This window comes from Rhinolophus sinicus, linkage group LG03, assembly GCF_036562045.2.
Source record: "Rhinolophus sinicus isolate RSC01 linkage group LG03, ASM3656204v1, whole genome shotgun sequence".
Lineage (NCBI taxonomy): Eukaryota > Metazoa > Chordata > Mammalia > Chiroptera > Rhinolophidae > Rhinolophus > Rhinolophus sinicus.
In genome coordinates this window covers 108299796-108320615 of record NC_133753.1, presented here as the reverse complement: position 1 = coordinate 108320615, position 20820 = coordinate 108299796, and the positions used below count along the sequence as shown (strand labels likewise).

The 20820-nt window shown below is 43.2% G+C and overlaps 1 protein-coding gene across 3 annotated transcripts in view; it reads left to right on the top strand.

Annotated features, from left to right (window-relative positions):
* The window catches only part of TMEM248 (transmembrane protein 248), a 29010-nt gene extending 9602 nt beyond the window's left edge, over nucleotides 1-19408 (top strand). For 2 of the 3 annotated variants that reach the window (XM_074328481.1, XM_074328480.1), the window contains 6 exons: nucleotides 8357-8533; nucleotides 11713-11998; nucleotides 13341-13491; nucleotides 14522-14705; nucleotides 16059-16202; nucleotides 16773-19408. In XM_074328481.1, coding sequence (XP_074184582.1) covers nucleotides 8366-8533; nucleotides 11713-11998; nucleotides 13341-13491; nucleotides 14522-14705; nucleotides 16059-16202; nucleotides 16773-16793 — 954 coding nt within the window. In that variant the 5' untranslated portion in view covers nucleotides 8357-8365 and the 3' untranslated portion in view covers nucleotides 16794-19408. Of the gene's footprint in view, nucleotides 1-6997; nucleotides 7146-8356; nucleotides 8534-11712; nucleotides 11999-13340; nucleotides 13492-14521; nucleotides 14706-16058; nucleotides 16203-16772 lie in introns of all 3 variants that reach the window. The other variant, XM_074328479.1, reaches the window with a different exon arrangement.
* The last annotated feature ends 1412 nt before the right edge of the window (nucleotides 19409-20820 follow it).

The window sequence follows — 20820 nt, the reverse complement described above, 5'->3', positions numbered from 1 at the left end:
AGACTCCCCAGTAAAAATCACTGCAAGGTAAGCTTCCCTTCCTTTAGTGCAGGATGTATGAGAGGATTGTCTTGGTTTTTTGTTTGTTTTGTTTTTAGAAATTGCTTTTAAGTTCTGTTTTTTCCTATTTATCCCCTTTGCTAATGAAGAACATGAATGGAATGAAAATTTAATGAAGTTTTATTTTGGCCACAAGCTCAGTAAAAATTGAAGAATATTTATATTTATAAGTTTTATTGTTAGAAATTATTACAAAGGTAATACGTATTCATGATAGAAGATTAAAAACAACAACAAAGAAATTGGTTGTGTTTTTATACAACAGTAACAAATTATCAGAAAGAGAAATTAAAAATACAATCCCATTTACAATTGCATTAAAAAGAATAAAATACCTAGGAATAAACTTAACCAAGGAGGTAAAAGACCTGTACTCAGAAAGTTATAAGACACTGAAGAAAGATGCTGAAGAAGATACAAATAAATGAAAGGATATACATGCTGATAGATAGACACAATTAACATCGTTAAAATGTCCATTCTACCCAAAGCAATATACAGATTCAATGCAATCCTTTCAAAATATCAATGGTATTCTTCACAGAACTAGGACAAATAATCCTAAGAATTTTATGGAACCACAAAAGACTCCAAATAGCCAAAACAATCGTGAAAAAGAAGAACAAAGTTGGAGGTATCATGCTACCTGATACCAGACTGTACTACATGGCTATAGTAGTAAAAATGGCGTGGTACTGGCATGAAAACAGACATGCAGATCAATGGAACAGACTAGAGAACTCAGAAATGGGCATAAACCCATGCCTATGTGGTCAATTAATCTATGACAAAGGAGGCAAGAATATACAATGGGGTAAAGATAGGCTCTTCAATAGATAGTGTTGGGAACACTGGACAGATACATGCGAAAGAAGAAAACTGGATCACCTTCTTACATCATATACAAGAATAAACTCAAAATGGATTAAAGACTTTAAGACCCCAAACTGTAAAACTCCTAGAAGAAAACATAGGCAGTAAAGTCTCTCACACTGATCTTAGTAATGTTTTTCCTGATCTATCTCCTTGGGTAAGGGAAACAAAAGAAAATTAAACTAATGGGACTATATCAAACAAAAGAGTTTTTGCACAGCAAAGGAAACCATAAAAAAACCGAAAAGAAAACCTACTGAAGGGGAGAAAATATTCGCTAATGATACATCTGATAAGGGGCTAACTTCCAAAATATATAAAGAACTCATATATAACACACACACACACACACACACAAATCCGATTAAAAAATGGACAAGGGACCTGAATAGACATTTCTCCAAAGAGGACATACAGATGGCCAATATACATATGAAAAGATGTTTAATATCACTAATCATCAGGAAACGCAAATAAAAAACAATGAGATATCACCTCACACCTGTCAGAATGGCTATCATCAATAAATCAACAAACAATTGTTGGCAAGGATGTGGAGAAATGGGACCCTCATGCCCCGTTGTTGGGATTGTAAATTGGTGCAGCCACTATTGAAAACAGTATGGAGGTCCCTCAAAAAATTAAAAATAGAACTACCATATGACTGAGTATTTATCTGAAAAAATCCAGAACACTAATTCAAAAAGACATGTGGACCGCTATGTTCACTGCAGTCTTATTTACAATGGCCATGATATGAAAGCAACCTAAGTATCCATGATTATATGACTGGATAAAGAAGATGTGGTACATTTATACAATGGAATATTACTTGGCCATAATAAGAATGAAATCTTGCCATTTGTGACAACATGGATGGACCTAGAGGGTATTATGCTAAGTGAAATAAGTCAGAGAAAGACGAATACATATGATCTCCCTCATATGTGGAATCTAAAAAACAAAATAATCGGACAAAACAGAAACTTATAGATACAGAGAACATGTTGATGTTTGCCAGAGGGGAGGGGGGTTGGGGATTGATTCCTTTATCATTATGAAATGCCCTTCTTTGTCTCCTGTTGCAGCCCTTGCTTTAAAGTCTATTTATCTGATATAAGTATTGCTACCCCACCTTGTTTTCATTTCCATTTACAAGAAATATCTCTTTCCATTCCTTTAGTTCCTATCTGTGTGTGTCTTTTATCTGATGTGGGTCTCTTATAGACAGCATATATGTACAGGTCTTGGTTTTTTATCCATTCAGCTACCCTATGTCTTGATTGGAGCTTTTATTCCATTTGCTTTTAAAGTTATTACTAATAGGTGTGTAGTTATTGCCATTTTATTAATGATTTTCTGGTTGTTTCCTTGTTCCTTGTTGCTTTCTTATTCTCTTGCTCTCTTCTTTTGTATGTGCATGATTTTCTGTAGTGTTAAATGTTAATTTTGTATCCTGCTACTTTACTGAATTCATTTATCAGTTCTAATAGTTTTTTGGTGGAATCTTTGGGATTCTCCATAATATCATGTCATTTGCAAATAATAACAGCTTTACTTCTTCCTTGCCAATTTGGATGCCTTTCCTTCTTTCCTTCTTTCCTTTCTTCCTTTCCTCCCTCCTTCCTTCCCTCCTTCCTTCCCTCTTTCCCTCTTTCCCTCCTTCCCTCCTTCCCTTCCTTCCCTTCCTTCCCTTCCTTCCCTTCCTTCCCTTCCCTCCCTTCCCTCCCTTCCCTCCCTTCCCTCCCGTCCCTCTCTTCCTTCCTTTCTTTTTTCCTTTCTTCTTCTTCCCATTCCCTCCCCTCCCTCCCCTCCCCTCCCCTCCCTCCCTCCCACCCTCCCTCCTTTTTCTTCCTTCCTTCCTTCCTTCCCTCCCTCCCTCCCTCCCTCCCTCCCTCCCTCCCCCCCTCCCTCCGTGCCTCCCTCCCTTCCTCCCCCTCCCTCCCCCCCCATTGCTGTGGCTAGGATTTCCAATATTATGTTGAATAAAAGTGGTGAAAGTGGTATCCTTGTCTTGTCCCTGATCTTAAAGAAAAACTTTCAACTTTTTACCCTTGAGTATGATGTTAGCTGTTGTGTTTGGATTAATTAATTTCTTATATATCTCTGGTAGATTTTTGGTTTGTGGTGACCATGTGCTTTCTATATACCAAACTATGTTTATAACGGTCTATTTTAAGTTGATGTTCACTTAAGTTTGAACACATACTAAAATCACTACAGTTTTTATTCAACCCCTCCACGTTTATGTTTTTGTCATTATTATTTACTTGTGTGTATGTTTGTGTCCTTAATTTGTTGTAATTACCATGATCTTCTTCCTTTTGCCTTTTAACCTTTCTACTAGGTTTAGTTGGTTGAGCCACTGCTTTTACTGTTTTCCTTTATCAATGAGCACTTTTTTTATTTTTTGTTTTTGATCTTTTTTTCTTAAAGAAGTCCCTTCAACATTTCTTGTAATACTGGTTTATGGTGATGAATTCCTTTAGCCTTTTCTTGTTTAGGGAACTTTATCTCTCCTTCTATTCTAAATGATAGCTTTGCTAGGTAGAATAATCTTGGTTGTATGTCCTTACTTTTCATCACTTCGAATATTTCATGTCAATTCATTCTGGCCTGCAGTTTGCATTTAGAAATCAGCTTATAGTCTTATAGGAACTCCCTTGTACGTAATTAACTGCTTTTTCTCTTGTTTCTTTTAGTTTCTCACTGTGTCTTCCAACTTTAGCATTTTAATTATGATGTGTCTTGCTGTGGGCCTATTTGAGTTCATTTTGTTTGAACTTCAGCACTTCCTGGACTTCTATGTCAGATTCGGAAAGTGTCCATCCTATTTCTTCAAATAGAGTTTCAATCCCTTGCTGTATCTCTTCTTATTCTGGCACCCCTATGATGCTAGTGCTGGTATGTTCGATTTGTCCCTAAAGTCCCTTAAACTATCCTCATTTTAAAAATTCTTTTGTCTTTTTGCTGTTTTGGTTGGGTGTTTTCTACTACCTTATCTTCCAGATTGCTGACTCTAACCTCTGCTTCATTTAATCTACTGTTGATTCCTTATATTGTATTCTTCGTTTCAGTTATTGTACTCTTCATTGCTGACTGGTTCTTTTTCATGTTTTCTGTCTTCAGTTTATGTTTTCTATCTCTTTATTGAAATTCTCTCTGAGATCATTGAGCATCCTTAAAACCAGTGTTTTCAACTGTGCAAAATGGCTTGTCTCCACTTTGTTTAGTTCTTTTCTGGAGACTTGTTTTGTTCTTTTATTTGAGACATGTTTATTTGTTTCCCCATTATGGCTGTCTCCCTGTGTTTGTTTCTGTGTATTAGGTAGAGCTGTTATGTCTCCCAGCCTTCGTAGAGTGACCTTATGTAGCAGGTGTCCTGTGGGGCCCAGTGGCACAGTCTCCCTGTTTATCTGAGCTGGGTGCTCCAGGTGTGTCCCTTGTGGCGTTTGTGTGTACGCTCCTCTTGTAGTTGAGCCTTGGTTGCTATATGCATATCAATGGGAGGGATTGACCCTCAGGCTATTTGTTGTGAGGACTGGCCGTGACTACAGTGGGGGAGCTGTTGTGCAGGGGCTGACCCTACAGAGCAGGATTCTCTTTAGCAGGGCTCTGGTGCCTGCCCAGTCAGCCTTTTGGGAGTGTCGTCTGGGGCGGTAACCTGGTGGTGCTCCGTCACGGTCTGAAGCCAGCCACCAGGTGTGCCAGCCCTGGGGCCTCCTGGAAGGGGCCCTGCTGCAGACCAAGTTCAGCCTCTGCCTGTGCCCTACCTGGGGTCACCTTACATGAGCCACAAAACAATCCTCAGATGTCTTTCACCCACGCTAGGCATGTCTGAGAGAGGCTAAGCTGTGAACCAAGGTTGTCTGCCACTAGTGCTGGTCTTGGTGCCAATTAGCCAGAGGTATGGGGCACGCTGAGGGCAGATGCTGTTTGGGGTTTGTGAACCTTTAAGAGGTTTTAGGGAAGTCCACAGTGTGAGCCAAGGCAAGCTGTTTATGTTGAAAAGACTGGAAGCTGCATAGGTGTGCCCGCAATTGGGTGGGGTGGGGGTCTCAGGGAATCACTAGGGAGGCAGAGTAAAGGACTAAGAATAGCTAAGACGCTTTCGAATAATAACAGTAAACTGTAATAACAGTGGAACACTTCTTGTAGTAGATAGCAAGATTTAAAACAGCATGATACTGAGGTAGGGGGAGACACATATAGCGATGAAACACAAGAAAAAGCCCAGATACAAACCTACATATATATGGGAATTTAGTATATGTGACAGATGGCATTATAAATCCATGATCAATAAAAAAGCCAAGTTCAATAAATGGCATTAAATAATCAGAGACCTATATAAAAATAGATTAAATTGGAAACCTACCTGATTCTGGACTTACAAATCAATTTCCAAGTAGGTAAGAAACTAAAAGTAAAAAAGTGAAACTATAAAACTTGTAGACAGGAAAATAATGAAAGAAACTTTATGACATAAAAAGACGGGAAGGAATTCTTAAATAGTATATATATACAAAATCAAAGGAAAAGATTGACACATTTAAATATATTAAGGTCAAGGAATTTTCAAGGAAATACAAATCAAATTACCATGAGATACCATCTCATGCCCACTAGGGTGGCTATCATAAAAAAGATAACAAGTGTTGGTGAGGTTGTGAAGAAATTGGAATACTCGTTACACTGCTGGTGAGAATGCAAAATTGGGCAGTCACTTTGGGAAATAGTCTGGCAGATCCTGAAAAGGTTAAACATAGTCACCATATGGCCCATCAGTGCCACTCCTTGGTGTGTAACCAAGACAAATGAAAGCACACGTCTGCACCAAAACTCACATACACATGTTCACAGTAGCTAAAATGTGGAAACCAAAATATTCATCGACTGATGAATGTATAAACAAAATGTTTATGAATAAATACTGTATACAATAGAATATTTTTGGCAATGTAAAGGAATGATGTACTGATACGTGCTACGACATGGATGAACCTTGAAGGCAATGCTCAGTGAAAGAAGTCAGTCACAAAAGATTACATTATATGATTTCATTTATTTCAAATGTCAAGAATAGGCAAATCTGTAGAGACAGAAAGTACATTAGTGGTTGTTGAAAGCTGGGGGAAACAAGCGCTTACTTGCCACGTGGTGTGGGTTTTTTTTTTTAATGAAATAATAAAAAAATGTGTGAAAATTGATTATAGTGATGGTTGCTCAATTCTGTACATTGAATTGTATACTTTAAATGGATGAGTTGTATGGTAAGTGAATTAGATCTTGGTAGAATTGTTTAAAAAAAACATGAAGACCCTATCATATGGCAAAAGATACCATAAACCTTATTAGAGAAAATCCACAGATGTGAAGTAGTTACACACATATATAACATGAAATTGGTAAAGGCTCAGTATCCTGAATATAAAAAGAACTCCTAAATAGTAATAAGAAGTAGAAAAATATCTTGCTAGTATTGGTCAAAGATTCAGGCAGTTCACCCAGGAAGAAATCTGAATGGCTCGTCAAGAAATTTGGTTTTAGGGAGATGGCAATTTAAAAGAGTGGTGAGATACCATTTCATGTCTATCTTGGTCCAAGTCTATATGCCTTAGAATATCAAGTGTTGGCACAAATGGTAGGCAATGAACGAATGAATGGTAGGCATCTCTGCCGTCACAGCGAGCCCCTTCATGGCTGGGGAAGTGCAAACTGGTGCAGCTTCTTGGGAGAGCGGTTTGGCAACATGAAGTCAGATGAGCCTGCCCTGTGGCCTCGTGGGGCTGGAGCCACTCTTGAGCTTGCTTCGTTGCCCATGGTCAGTGGAATGGTGGGAAGAACCTAGCTGGGCTCCTTAGCCCAAGAAACTCAATGGTAATACAATTGCACAAATACAGTGGGTAAATTCAGTGGACTAGATCTACACAGATCAGAGTTAAATCGTAGGAACAGCATTGAGTGAAAACAGCACAAGGCTATATACAATACCATTATTTTCCCCAAGTTTTCAAATGCAACATCAGTAATTGTATCTGTTTATATGTACACGTGCTAAAAGCATGCAAGGCATACCTGGATTGCCAGCTTAAGACCTGGAGTTGCGTCTGGGGAGAGCAGAAAGGCCATTTTCCCTTCTTCGAGGACTCTCGTGATGACAGATGAGTAAAAGCCTGGCTTATTGCAAGTGGTTGCTGCTAGTTCTTAAGGTCTGTTGATGCATCTTTTTCTTCACATTTAAAAGCTGGCACAGATTTTTGAGTTGCTTTTTTAGTTAGTATAGTCTGCTCACTGTTCTGGGGGCTGGGGCCAGCACTGGGCAACATCTCTGCCGTCACAGAGCTCACAAATGAAGGGTGACAGACAACAAACAAGTAGAAAACCAATTATGCTCTTTTCTGGCACTAAACTGTGAAGTAACCAAAGCGGGATATTGGGAGGTCAGAGGCTGAGGGTGGTCAGGGAAAGCCTCTGACGAGCTGGGAGTGGAGACCTGTGTTTTAAGAAGGAACAAGAGTGTGGAAGTTCTGGGGGAAAGTACTCCAGGCAGAGGTAAACACCTTCTGATAGGACATGTTCAATTATTCCAAGAAGAAAATAGATTTAGCAAAAACAGGTGCAAACTTAGACTTTGAAAACTATAAAACACTGTTAAAATGAATTCAAGAAAGCCTAAATAAATGGAAAGATATCCCAAGTTCATGAACTGGAAGACAGTCTTGTTAAAATGGCAGTGCTGCCCCAGTTATTCCACACATTCGCTGTCATCCCTCTCGAAGGCTCAGCTGACCTGGCAGAAATTGAAAAGCTGATCCTGAAAAGTAGCGGGACCAGTGTGTCAGCCCAGGAGGGACCGGGGAGTTGTTTGTTGGAGATAGGTCTTTGAGGTGGTGGCGCGTCCAGAATGTGAACCCTGTGGGCCATGACGGGTGCTGTCACTGACCTCCCAGCTCAGTGAGACGCCTTCGTGGGGAGTGAGAAAAACCAGTTTCGGCTGCGTGCCTCTGTGCCTGGTGCTGGGATGGGTATGAGTAGGGCAGTGAACAAGTTGAGTGGATAGAAGTCAGCTTTTCAATGGTAGGAAGTGAGCATCCTCAGTTTATTTTTGTACCTGTTGGCATGTATTTTTGTCATATTACTGACTTACATAAACATTTCCTTAAGTAACATGGAAGTAGAATGTGTCATAGAATAATTAGAAGATTAAACTGACAGGGAATGCATATCTTTCAAGATCTTACCAGTTGGAAATAATGACAGTTGCTTTTCTTGTTAGTCTTGAAGATTTATTATCACATGTTTCTCAAGTTCATTAATAAGTGACCACCTCACCCTGCAACTCCGTGAAAGGAAACAAAAGTGCGAAGCATAGGTTTATTTGGTTGGTCAGTCCCTGAGTCTTCTGGTTCCTTCCTTTCAGGTGGAGCGGATGAGAATAATGCTCACCATTAACCCCCTGGATAACCTGAAGCTGTACATCAGCAGCCGGCCCCCCCTGGTGGTGTTTATGATCAGTGTCAGCGCCATGGCCATAGCTTTCCTGACCTTGGGCTATTTCTTCAAAATCAAGGAGATTAAGTCACCGGAAATGGCAGAGGTATAGTATATTCTAAGTTTTCCCCTCAGGCTGGCTGGACTTTATACAGTGGGGGGAAAAGACCTCTGGGCCACGCTTTTCTTTGTGACTTTTTTGTCCCCGTGAGAAAGCTCATGCTTATTCAGAATTTTGTCTTTCATCTCCCTGTGACTCACTTTCTTAGGAAATATCTAGTCAGATAGTTACTGATTTAAATGATACTACCAGTTTCAGTTAGACTATTTCAGCAAAGCAGCAGGTATTTTGGAAACTATATTTGTAAAATGTTCATGTCAAGAACGGTCAGGCAAGTTAAGAACGTTTGTATTGTAAAAGAGAAAAAAGTCTATTGGGCTGAGCAAAAGATGGCTACAGCCCGGGCTATATGTCTAAAGGAGACTTGCAGCCCCGAGGGAGGGGGTGAGGAGGGTTTGATAGGGGCTGTGCTGACAGGGTCGCATTATTTGAACAGAAATGCTGACCGCCTGTAAGCCAGTAGTTGTTTTGTGGTGTTTTCTGTTATCACTAGTTTGGCCCTGTCTGCAGGCTCCGACCAACAGACATTTTGTTGTTTCCTTGCAGACTTGGCTTTGTCTGTAAGTCAAGGTCTCTGAGACCTAACATTCAGAGACCTAACATTAAGTCAAGATCTCTAACATTCAGAGACCTAACACACATGAAATCAGCGCATTGCTATTTTTAAAAACTGAACATTTGTTAAAGTCACATATCATCATGGGGTTTTACCAGCTATATGGACAGCTTTTTCATTGGATAAGAGGGATCCTAAAGAAATTAGAAAGCAGGGTCTTATTTCCAAATATACACAGGGTGCCAAAAAAATGTATACACATTTTAAAAAAGGAAAACTGTATTAAAATTGTAATAATATGTACCGATAACAGAAATGAATACAAGTCACGTTTGACTTCTGCAATTACAAGTGGTTACCATCAGCGTCCAGACACTTCTGATTATAGCAAACTACTGCTTGAGCAATGTTGACCAAAGTGTCCACTTGTGTACATTTTTTTTGGCACCCCCCTCAGTATCTGTCTTTTTTATTAAGGAAAACTGCAATTACCTACAAACTTGCCTTCCAGATTTTACGTTTTGGTCACTTTAAATTATTAGGGCATTGCTCTTTAATCCTTAATCTAGACATATAATGGTTTGAACACTCATAATGCAGATTTAAAATCGTATAATTTTTGCATCTCAAAACAATAAAAAGTTAGTAATTCTTGTTTAATAGAGGTGAGTGACAATATTACCTATTATAAATTTGTTTTACATGTTGGAAGTTATGCTGAACTAAAGATAATGATGAATGTACTGATGGATGAGGTTTCTTTTAGGACAGAGGAGTTCCTGTCTCTGTAGATTAGTGGGGAGCCCTCTGTTCACTTCTCCTGTTCCATGTGTCCGCTGTGGGAGTGGGGGAGTGGAGATTGCAGTTGTGGTGTTGCTGCGCAGTGTGCTTTGTGAAGGAGAGGAGAGTTGTGAGTGTAACGGGGGTTGTGGCGTTGTCTTATGCTCAGTGGCATTCTAGATCATAGGTTGGCGAGAGGGACCGCCATCCCACGTGAGCTCCCTGAAACAGTTAAATCTACTTCTACCATGAGACCCTTTCAGAGAGTTTCTTACCAAGAGACATTCTGTCTGGCTTAATTTTCCCTCTTTTCTGACCCTGCCTGAATCTTTAAAGGTTGTGCAAACAGGCTGCACCCACAATAGGGCTGAAACGAACATTCTGGTCACAACCAAAGCTCTGCAGCAGCCTGGCATTGCCTACCCTCAGTGCTTGAGTCCATGCTGAATGCTCAGCTAAGACCAATGGTTAAGATGTAGCCAGTCCTTACATCAGGGTGGGGCCTGCCATTGACTTTGGCAGACTGTGGAAGTGGCCCGGGGCCTACAGGAAGCAGTGCCCTGGTGCCTGGAGCTGCAGGAGTTTGCTCTGGACTGCTGAGTGATTGTTTTCAAACAAGGAGCCTCTACCCGCGGGGGATCTGGGGGATCTGGGGGCTGTGAATCAGAAAACATATTCCCGGTTCTGCTTTCAACTACGGAACTGGAGTCTGTAATTTGCTCTGGGCCCCAATTTCCTTGTGTTTGGAATATGAAGGGATGAGACTATTTTCCTGACCCTTATTTTCAGCCCTAATGTTCCTGAATAGTCTGCTGAGGTTGTAGGTGTTGGGAAATGTAATGTGACAACGTCCAGCTGCAGTCTTACTAAATGCCATATCTGATGGACTGACTCTGGAGAAGCAGGCTTGCTTGGCTGAGAGGGGGTTGCTCAGATGGCATTTAATGAATGCCGGTAGAAGTGTAACTAGAAGTGTGACTTACATTGTTTTCACATTTCGCAACTTTTTGTAGAGGAATGTTGCTTGGGAGAAAGAAGGTGTATGTAACAGCCTAGGTTAGGTTTTGTTGTTGCTCTTTCAGCATGAATTCATCTTTGGGTTTCTGCTAAAATTAAAATAAATGCTGGTGGGTACTTTACAATGTTTTATCAGTTTAACCCATGACATAATAAGCTGTGTGTCTTTTTAAAACTGTTTATGATTTAAACTATCCCTTCAGGGTGTAGATATTAAGAGAAGTCTGAAAACATCCTTCTCCCTTTTGAAATTGTTCCTGTTCTGGGGTGGCATCCAAGTCCACGACAGGGGAGGAAGTCCCATGAGTATTGGTACACTCCAGTGAGGAAGCAAGGTGTATGGAATTGACCTTTTGAGGAATTATTTTGAGGTAGCCTTATTTTAAGAAAATAATCGCAACTGCTAAATGAATTTGGATTAATGCTTTTAATGTTTTACTACTTTTGTTCAAGCTTTCTTTTCAAGTTTGAGTCTGAGCCTAAGTCATTTTCTATAAGTAAAATAATGCTGTTTTGTATTTTTTTCATATTTTCTTGAATAGGTTGGTTTAATCCCACAGTTTATTTAATATCTCACACCAGTGAAGAGTTCGTATGTTATATTATGAGTATGAGAGTGGTTGGAAAACTACACTATTATGCTACTGCAAAAGGCTGATGGCTGCATTGTCATTGTTGTTCTAAGTGACTGACTCTCAGTGTGGTGTCTCCACGATGGTGAGATGCCGCCTGGAGGGTCATTGCCGTGGACCACCAGTAGCACGCTTTCATACTGCTCACACTTGTTTCTCTCTGTTTCATGTTCCTGAAGGATTGGAATACTTTCCTGCTGCGGTTTAATGACTTGGACTTGTGTGTGTCAGAGAATGAAACGCTAAAGCACCTCACAAATGACACCACGTCTCCAGAAAGCACAATGACCAGTGGGCAGACCAGAGTGTTCACCCAGTCCCCACAGGTCCTGGAGGAGTCAGGCCCCGTTAACATCTCAGTTGCAATCACCCTGACCCTGGACCCACTCAGACCCTTTGGAGGCTACTCTCGGAACGTCACGCATCTGTACTCGACCATCTTAGGGCATCAGATTGGACTTTCAGGTATGTGAGTGTTAGCCATTTTCCTTTCAGACTTTCTCAGGCAACAACTATTACAAGAGAGAATATTATCAGTGTACGGTTTTATTCATCAGACTTTTTATTTTTGCATGTCTCTCCTGTTTTGTTGAGATAGAACTAGAGGAAATCAAGAAGGAACTATTTATACTACACATTAAATAAAGTGCTTGGTACACAGTAGTCTTTCAATAAAAAGCCTATAAGAATGAGAAGTGGAAGAAACTATAAGGCCTATTTCTGGTCTTAATATTTATGAGCACACAGACAAATCTATTCCGGTTTATCATGTTGGAGATTGAAAGACATACCACAAATACTGCTATTAGTCCACAAATGTTTGAATGTCTGCCATTAGCCCAGCTCTATGCTAGCTGCTGGAACGAACTAGAAAAAGCCTAAGATCTGATCTCTTCCCTTTGGCATTTTGGGATTATAGAAGACAGAGGATAACATGAGTGAGCACTTATAGTGGTTCTTGGCATAAGGCAAATGCTATATAAGTGCTTGTTAAATAGTAATAAAAATGAATACCTGTAAAACACTGAGCACAGCCCTCTGACCAGTGCTCCACCGATGACAGACCTGTGAGTCAGGACAAAGCAGAGAAAGTGGACGCTAGGCTAATCAGGGAAGGCTTCACTCTGGAGGCCTGGCCTTAGAAGAGTAGTCTTTGGTTCTTTGGTTACCAAGAGTCTTTAACGTTCTTAAAGAACGTGGGAGCACCTGCCAACATCCTCCTTGCTGTTGCAGGTGAGTGCTGTTCCCATGGAACGAAAGTAAGGGCAATTTCTGGATTTTCCATGTTGTGAGTGGACCTTCTCTTCTGCTGTGGTGTTGGAATACCATGGTTTTCATTTAAGCTTCGTTGCTTATTGGTCCCATGACCTTTCTTAAGTCTGTTATATGTCAGAGGGAGCAGGAACACCTCTTTGGTCATATTCGTGGGGCAGTGGTACATTTATTTAAGTGAAGGGATAAATATAAAAGCAGTTTGGAAATGGGAAGAGTGCTGTGCAGATGCTGAAACAGTGGTGAGAATAACTTGCATAGCCCCCAGCTTCCCGACTGGGGCACTGCCTGGGCCCTTGCTTGCTGTCCCCAGCCCTGGCTGGAAGTGGTCCGTCTCCATTTGCCGTTGGGTTGCTGCCCGCTGAGCAGGCCTCAGAGTCCAGCTCCAAACACTGTTGTTCCTGAAATCCCACCTTGGCAGGAGTCCTGCTTATGTGGGCTAATATGGGACTTCAGGATTCATTCAAATCCCAGAGAATAATAAACACGTGGATTCTTGTCTTTCTTTACCACAAAAACCATTTCTATTCCACAGGCAGGGAAGCCCACGAGGAGGTAAACATCACCTTCACCCTGCCCACAGCTTGGAGCGCGGACGACTGTGCCCTTCATGGTCACTGCGAGCAGGTGGTGTTCACAGCCTGCATGACCCTCACAGCCAACCCTGGCGTGTTCCCTGTCACCGTGTAAGTGCTGTCCCGAGCCTGGGGGCACGTGCGAAGCCCTGCTGCCCATGACTATGCCTGGGCTGCTACAGGCAATTCTCAGGGTGGCCTGCATGGCATTCCCTGCCCCGGCCCTAAGGGATGCGGTAGGTTTAATTTGGAAGTCTGAGGTAGAGCTCCTGTGTGTAGTAACAGAGAGGAGTTCCTCAGAGGCTGGTCGTGTTGCCTGTGTAGGCTGCCTCTCCTGCTGTAGAAGAAGCGCGTCATAGAGCAGGTAAGGAGCAGCAGCGCCTGTGACCATGAACCGGAATTAAGGCTCCGAAAGAGAAAGGTTTTGTTCATCTCCATTATTCAGAGTTGGTTTTTAAATTGAGAGCATAAATCAAACCTCATTTTCCGTGAAACGGCTGCTGTCTCTGAAACTTCTGCTTTGTATTTTCTGAGCAACTGGTCAATGCTACTGCTTTGCCTTCAAGGGTTTTTTTTTTGTCTTTCCTTTTTCTGTAAAGGAGACAATGATCTATAAACACACAAAATACATAAGATGTAGCCTGTTTTAAAAACCCCATGGTGAATCCTGTTTTAGTAAGAGTAATGGTCCTGGTGTTTATCTATTTTAGACATTAAGAGGTTTGTAGGACGAGATCAGATTAAGTTAAACATTATTTGCTGCTGGTTGTAATATCCGATGGGGAAGTTTGTGTGTCAGACTTATGCTGTGACTAAGAATTTAGACAATTTGAGGAAATGGGCTGAAAGGAGCAGGTTCCTCTCGGGCCCTATCATATGAGAGAGGGACCATGGGTTGAATTCTGAAGCCAAAAGTCTTAACACCCTAATCTGCTAAATGTCGAATGCTTATTTCTTATTCTGTTATATGTTTGTTAAATTTAAAAAAAGATGTCTGTACTGAAAACATAGTGGTGTTTATCTCAAAGTAACATGTATGGTTCTCCTTTCCACACGTGTGGCTGTGGTCAGTGTTGGGCCAGGGGCTGTGGGGAAGACGGTGTCTCAGGCCATCGTGCATGTCTTTCCCCTTCCCCTGCAGACAGCCACCACACTGTGTTCCTGACACGTACAGCAACGCCACGCTTTGGTACAAGATCTTCACGACTGCCCGAGATGCCAACACAAAATATGCTCAAGACTACAACCCTTTCTGGTGTTACAAGGGGGCCATTGGAAAAGTCTATCATGCTTTAAATCCCAAGCTCACAGTCATTGTTCCAGATGTAAGTGAGAAAAGTTGTGTGTGTGTGTGTGTGTCTGTCTCTCTGTGTCTCCAGGAGCTGCTGGACTAGGTCCTGCTGACACGCGTGGCTTAGCTTGCCCTGCTATCTTAGATTTCTAGCTGAGTTGGGAGATTGGGTGGACTGGTGCCGATTTGGGAAACTCTGCTCGTCCTTTGTTTTCTGCTTTGAGCCACTGTTGTGTGCCTGACCCACAGGGGTTACAAGAGATGCCATACAGGCTCATCCCTGCACACAGCCACTCAGAAGGATAGCTGGGTGTTGTTGGTGTGAGTGGTAAGCGGTTTGGAATTTGGGAAGGTAGAAGGAATCAGAAAGAGCTTGATCTCTGGATGGATACTGAGCTCTGAAAAGGATTTTACTTCAGGAGGAAAGGGGAGGAAACCATCATCTAGACTTGTGGGTGGCGTGCTAGTTTAGCTTCCTGCTTACACGTTTATAGACTACACTGATTTTTTATAAATGCCCTTTTCTTCCTGTCAGTATATGTTAGGTAGATTTCTTTTCTTTGTGCCTGCTCCTTTTCTCTTTCCTTATGTCTCATTTTTACCAGTTTGTAGAAGTTGGTAGGCCAGGAGCCTGCAGCGGAGATAGGTTGGATGGTGGGCAGGGGCTAGATTCTAGAAAGTCCTTTGTCCTTCACCGAGGCATCTAGATCTTGTCCTCAGAGAAGGCAGCCACTGCCTGCATGGGCCTGTGGGGGATTTGTAAAGCACTGTTAGTAAGACTGGCGTGCCCACCAGAGGTATCTAAATGGGAGGGCCTGGAAGTGTGGAAAGGAGAAAGAGTGGGAGCAGGGTCAGGATCTAGCAGCTAGCAGGGGCTGGCAGTGGATCGCATGTGGGAGATCAAAGACGTGGTCAGCCAGGGACTTGCGAACGTGGGGAAGGGCAGAGGAAGGAAGCCTCTCTGGAGAGCGGCGACAGACACAGGCCCTCCTGGTGCGGGAGCAGCAAGGGCTTAGGAACACAGGCCATCAGCCATGCACCCTGAGGGCATTTAGAACAGGAGGACAGAGGAAAGGGGGCTGTCAAAGGCTCTGGGTCTCTGGGGCTTTCTCAGGAGGAGACTGGGGTGGTGGTGTGGTATTCCGGCAGTGTGGGGTACAGGAGCCAGGGCGAGGACTGCTCTGGGAAGGGTCTGGTCTCAGGAACACCACCTCCTCACTTAATGACATCCAGCTTTAGTAGTTTGGAAGATAATAGGAGAAGCCTGTTCCAGTGTAAGAATTAAAGTTGAGGCAAGTTGGGGGTTGTGAGCCCTGTTTCCAGAAACCCACCATAAAATCTTTCAGTAACTCAGTACAGATGTTTCTGGTTTATTCTCTTTATTTAGGATGATCGTTCATTAATAAATTTGCATCTCATGCACACCAGTTACTTCCTCTTCGTGATGGTGATAACAATGTTTTGCTACGCGGTTATCAAGGGCAGACCCAGCAAATTGCGTCAGAACAGTCCTGAATTTTGTTCGGAGAAGGTGAGCTTTGGTGGGGTCTGGCCCCGCATTTGGCTGTGGTCCGTGTGTAGACCATCTCAGTTATTCCTTATTGCCTTGCCTGTGGGTGGCAGCTTTCCTCCAGAGAAACTGGTTCTTGTCTTTTTACTAGAAGTAGTCTACCCTCAGCCTAAATTATGGTGTTGGGTTTTCAACCATATATCCAAGCCTTAGCTATGAGCGGTACTGACTGGGAATTGCCCCCAACCCCCAAACCCCCAACCTCCAGAAAGCAGAGCGGCTGCCCTGGACAGCTGCGTCCCTTCCACTTCCATCCGCTTGAGAAGTTAGAACACTGATCCGTTAGGATATCTGAACAGTTAACTCTTGAGCTCAGCATAAAGATTCTATTAGATCTTCTACTAGATTGGCTGCTTCTGGCAGGAGACGTAGTAGATTTCTCTTCATTCCCTCCTAGGTGGGATTTTGTTCTCGGGGTTTTCATTCCCCTGCTGGTCAGATGCATGTGTGGCTCCTGGTCTTGGGTGGGGCTGGCGGGGCTGAGCGCCCGAGTGTGCTGTGTGACTAGATGCTTGTCCTGCTCTCTTCTAGGTGGCTTTGGCTGATGCCTAATCCCACAACTGCCCATTTTCTGTGAGAGACTGAGCAAGCTGTTATCATCGCCTGCTGATGCCAGCCTGGGCCTGGACACTCTGTGAATACATTATCTTGCAATGTTGGGTTATTCCAGCCAAAGACATTTCAAGTGCCTGTAACTGATTTGTATATATTTATAAAAACCTATTCAGAAATTGATCCAGTGATGCATGTGCTTCGCCCTGGGTGCAGCCCGAACCTGCAGCCTCCTGTGGACCTGGCGAGATGACGCCAATGATCCCTCATCTCCCTGCGTTGCAGTGGGCCATGCTGTTTACCAAGGTCACGGGCGTCTCATTGCTGGTAGGGTGAGGTTTGCTTTGGTTCGAGACAGCTTGCACCTTTGACATGACAGTGCATTCATTTCCCAAGCCACCAGTTCATCTTGTGGATTTTGTGTGTTTGGCTTAATAATCACAGTAACAACAATAATACCTTTTCTCTGTTTTGCTTGCAAGGAAACATACCTATCTTTCTAAGTTTTCTTTGTTTTCCTTTGGAAAAAAATAGTCACATTTTAATACTATTCTGGTTAGGACAGGCTTGTGCTTTCATCTTATGTAAAAAGTTAAATATTTAAGATTCACCTACATGGTCAAAGATCGAAGTTTCATTTTCCATGTGGATGGTGAGGAGCCTGGTCTTGTGGAGCTGGGTTGGCACAGAAAGTTCCGTCTTTTTCTCCTCTGTTGTCCCTTCCCTCCATTCTAAAAGTTAAAGCACCTTCCTCACTCACAAGGGCTTAAAAAGTAAGTAAATGTCTCTAGAGTAAAAATTAGCTGTTTCATTTTCTAGAATGCAAATGACAATGTGGAAAGAGAATGATGATTTTTGATCTAAGAGTTACGAAAGGATTTCATCCCTTGAAGAGGGAGTAGTTTTTCTTTCTTCCTCCCTTCCTTTTTTCTTGCATTTATTTCTATGCAGTTAATATGTCTTCAGAAGGAAAATGGCAACTCGTAGATCAGTAATGTTATAAAAACGATGCCTGTGAAATCTGAATGAAAGCAATTCTGATTTGCCATGTATAAGGGAAACCCAGAGCATCTCTTTCCTGTGACATTTTGGTGATCTAGTTCTGTTACCCCATTTTCCTCCTAATCCATCTTCATTAAAAAAAAAAGAAGATTGTGCGTTATGTTTTCTAGTCCTTTCTTGTTACTTGTATTCCTGCTGATTTTCTTACTAGCTCTTTGCCTTAAAATGCATGTCATTAATGACTTCTGTGGTCTTACAAGCAGTGTTATAGCTGAAGGGCAAGTGAAGCCTTGGACACGACTGACTGTCGGCGCTCCTTTCCTTAGCCCCAGGTCTGGGCAGTCTGGTCTGAACGCGAGGCAGTCCTGCAGTCTGAAATACAGACCGGCCTAGAACATTTCATCCCAGGCATTCTTGAATGGAAAACAATTGTAGGCTTTTACTGAAGATTGTTAAAATAACCGCCGTAGTAACTTGATATGTTAATATATATCTTTTCCTTTCAGTACATTTCAGGCGCAGTAATCATAATGTCTGTCCAGTTATGTGTATGCCGTGAGTTGCTTACATGATGCATGGCTAGCTTGGTAATTTAGTTTTTTCTTTGGATACTTCGAGACTCTTATGAGATGAGATTGAAAAAGCTGCTTGGCTTGGCCTTTAGAAACATCAGTATCATTGAGACCAACAGACTGAAGGTTAAGCTGCTACTGAATAATGAATTAAAAAATCCCGATGAGTGGAGTGTAGGGAGAGATTTGTAACTGGCAGAGTAAGGAGAAAGACAGGTTGAAAAAGTCACGTTCACTGGTTTGTTTAATCCAGCTTGTTGCTAATAGTAATTACCCTTGTTTTAATGATAGGGAATGGCTAGAACTATAGCCAGGGGAAGGATACCGTTAGGCATGAGGAAAGGAAGTGCCAAAAATGCTTGGCCAGTAGGACTTGTCCTAAGGCCAGGACACACACTTTAAAACCCAGCATTTACCCCAGCAGGTCATTCTCAGAGGTGGAAATGTGGGTCAGTCAGGTGTGTGAAGGAAGGCCGGGCAGAGGGGAGGCCATGGACTGGGCAAAGATGTCTAGTGACGGCAGACACTCCCCTGGCTTTCAGGAAGCCCAAGGACCTGCTGCTGTGGGGGTACTACAGACAAAGGCTGGTCCTCTGCAGTGCCACAGATAGGGTCTGTGTGCCATGGAGGGGTGGCCCCTCACGGGAGCACTGCTCACCCTCAGGCGTCATGGACTGGGGGCCCAACAAAAGGCCAGCACCTTACTGTTGGAGTGTTGTTTCAGATCATATTGATCTCTTTCCCTCTTCCTTTTGTGCTGTCACTGTGTCACTTGAATCAGTTGTGATTCTCTTTGTAAGTTTTTCTCACCATCAGGAATCTGCTATTTCTGTTGCATCATCTTTGGCAGTCTGTAGGGAATCAGGTCCCGGTTTGCAGCCCTGCTGTAGGCACCGTGAGTTACGAGGCCAGGGGGTCCATTTCACCTACCTTGCTGCATGATGGTCAGTAGCTGATCTGTTACGGCATTCACTCCCAGGTTAATTTTCTGTGTTTGAAGTATGTGTATATGTGCTTTACAGAATAAAACATCCGAATTTATTTGCTGTGTCTCTTTGCTCCTGTCCGACGGGCATTTTCTAAGGGAAGAACAAGTGTGATAAGTAATTGGGGTTATTTCGCAAGCTGACCTTTCACAGTGTTACCTGTTATCAGGGTGAGGGCTGGTCTCACCAGGCATGTGGGTCTTCTCCCTGAGAGCACAAAACCTCTTGTAGTATATTAGACCAACAAGGGCTCATGGACCTGACCCACGTATTGCCCAGAAGAGGTAAGTGATACAGACCAGCAGACCCATCTGAGTAGGTATGGAAGTGTGAGAACAGCCTTCTCCGTTACACAAACCCTGCGTGTGCACTGGCCTGAGTTGCCAGCAGCAGTTTCCGCGCTGGCTCTGCCATCTGACGGAGCCCCTGCGTGTGTTGGGCTTCGTTTGCCTGACACTGCATCCTCCACAGTTACTGGTAAAAGAAAGGCACGTTCACTAACATGAATTCTTCCCTTTTCCAATGGGCAGAGACTCTGTAGACCTCCCCTCACTTCCCAGCAGGTGACAGGGTCGTAGAGGTCCGTCTTGGTATTCTGTGGGACAGGCCAGCGCTGAACGGGACACCTCCACAGGCCCGTTTCTATCTGTGTCCCCTTTTGCTGCCTTCTCTCTAAGGGGCTGAACACTGTACCGCAGCACTTGCCACCATCACCGCTGTCTCCTGGTGCTCAGACGGGTGGTGTCTCATCTCCCGCACAGTGCAGGAGCCCTGCAGAGCAAGAGCTCACATCTCTGCACAGTAACCCCGACACGCACCAAGTCCCTAGGTAAGGCTTTTAAATGGTGGAATTCTCCTGGTGGGCGCACTGGGCCTGGAGTTCCTGACGCAGACCAGCGAGCACAGAAAAGGCAGGAGGAATACACAGACCCGGCACACGGGTCCAGCAGGGGCATCATGGACTTACTTGCCATCTCGAATCCACTTTTCTCTGCCCACTTGTGAGAGCCCTTTTCACCTCTGAAGACCCCAGACTCCTTATACCACGCTAGTTGATGATGGGAGAACTAGAGTGGTTTGACTTTGCAAGAATACGTGGCAGGTCAGTGGTGCTATGTCCAAGGCAATGAAGGGGGTTGAATTCTGCCTTTGATGGTATTCAGCCCCTTTCCTCTCAACACTGGCTCACTCAGTAACAGATATTCCTGGGGCTCCTCAGGTGCCATCCTTGTTCTGGTAGGAGCAGAGCAGTGCTCAGAAATGCCCTCGTGGCACTTCTAGTCGGGGAGACAGGCCATGAACATGGAAATTATTTATGATCTGTTGGCAGATAGTGACAAGGTGAAGAGGGGTTACCAGGAGAGAGACTGTTCTGGTAGGAGCAGAGCAGTGCTCAGAAATGCCCTCGTGGCACTTCTAGTCGGGGAGACAGGCCATGAACATGGAAATTATTTATGATCTGTTGGC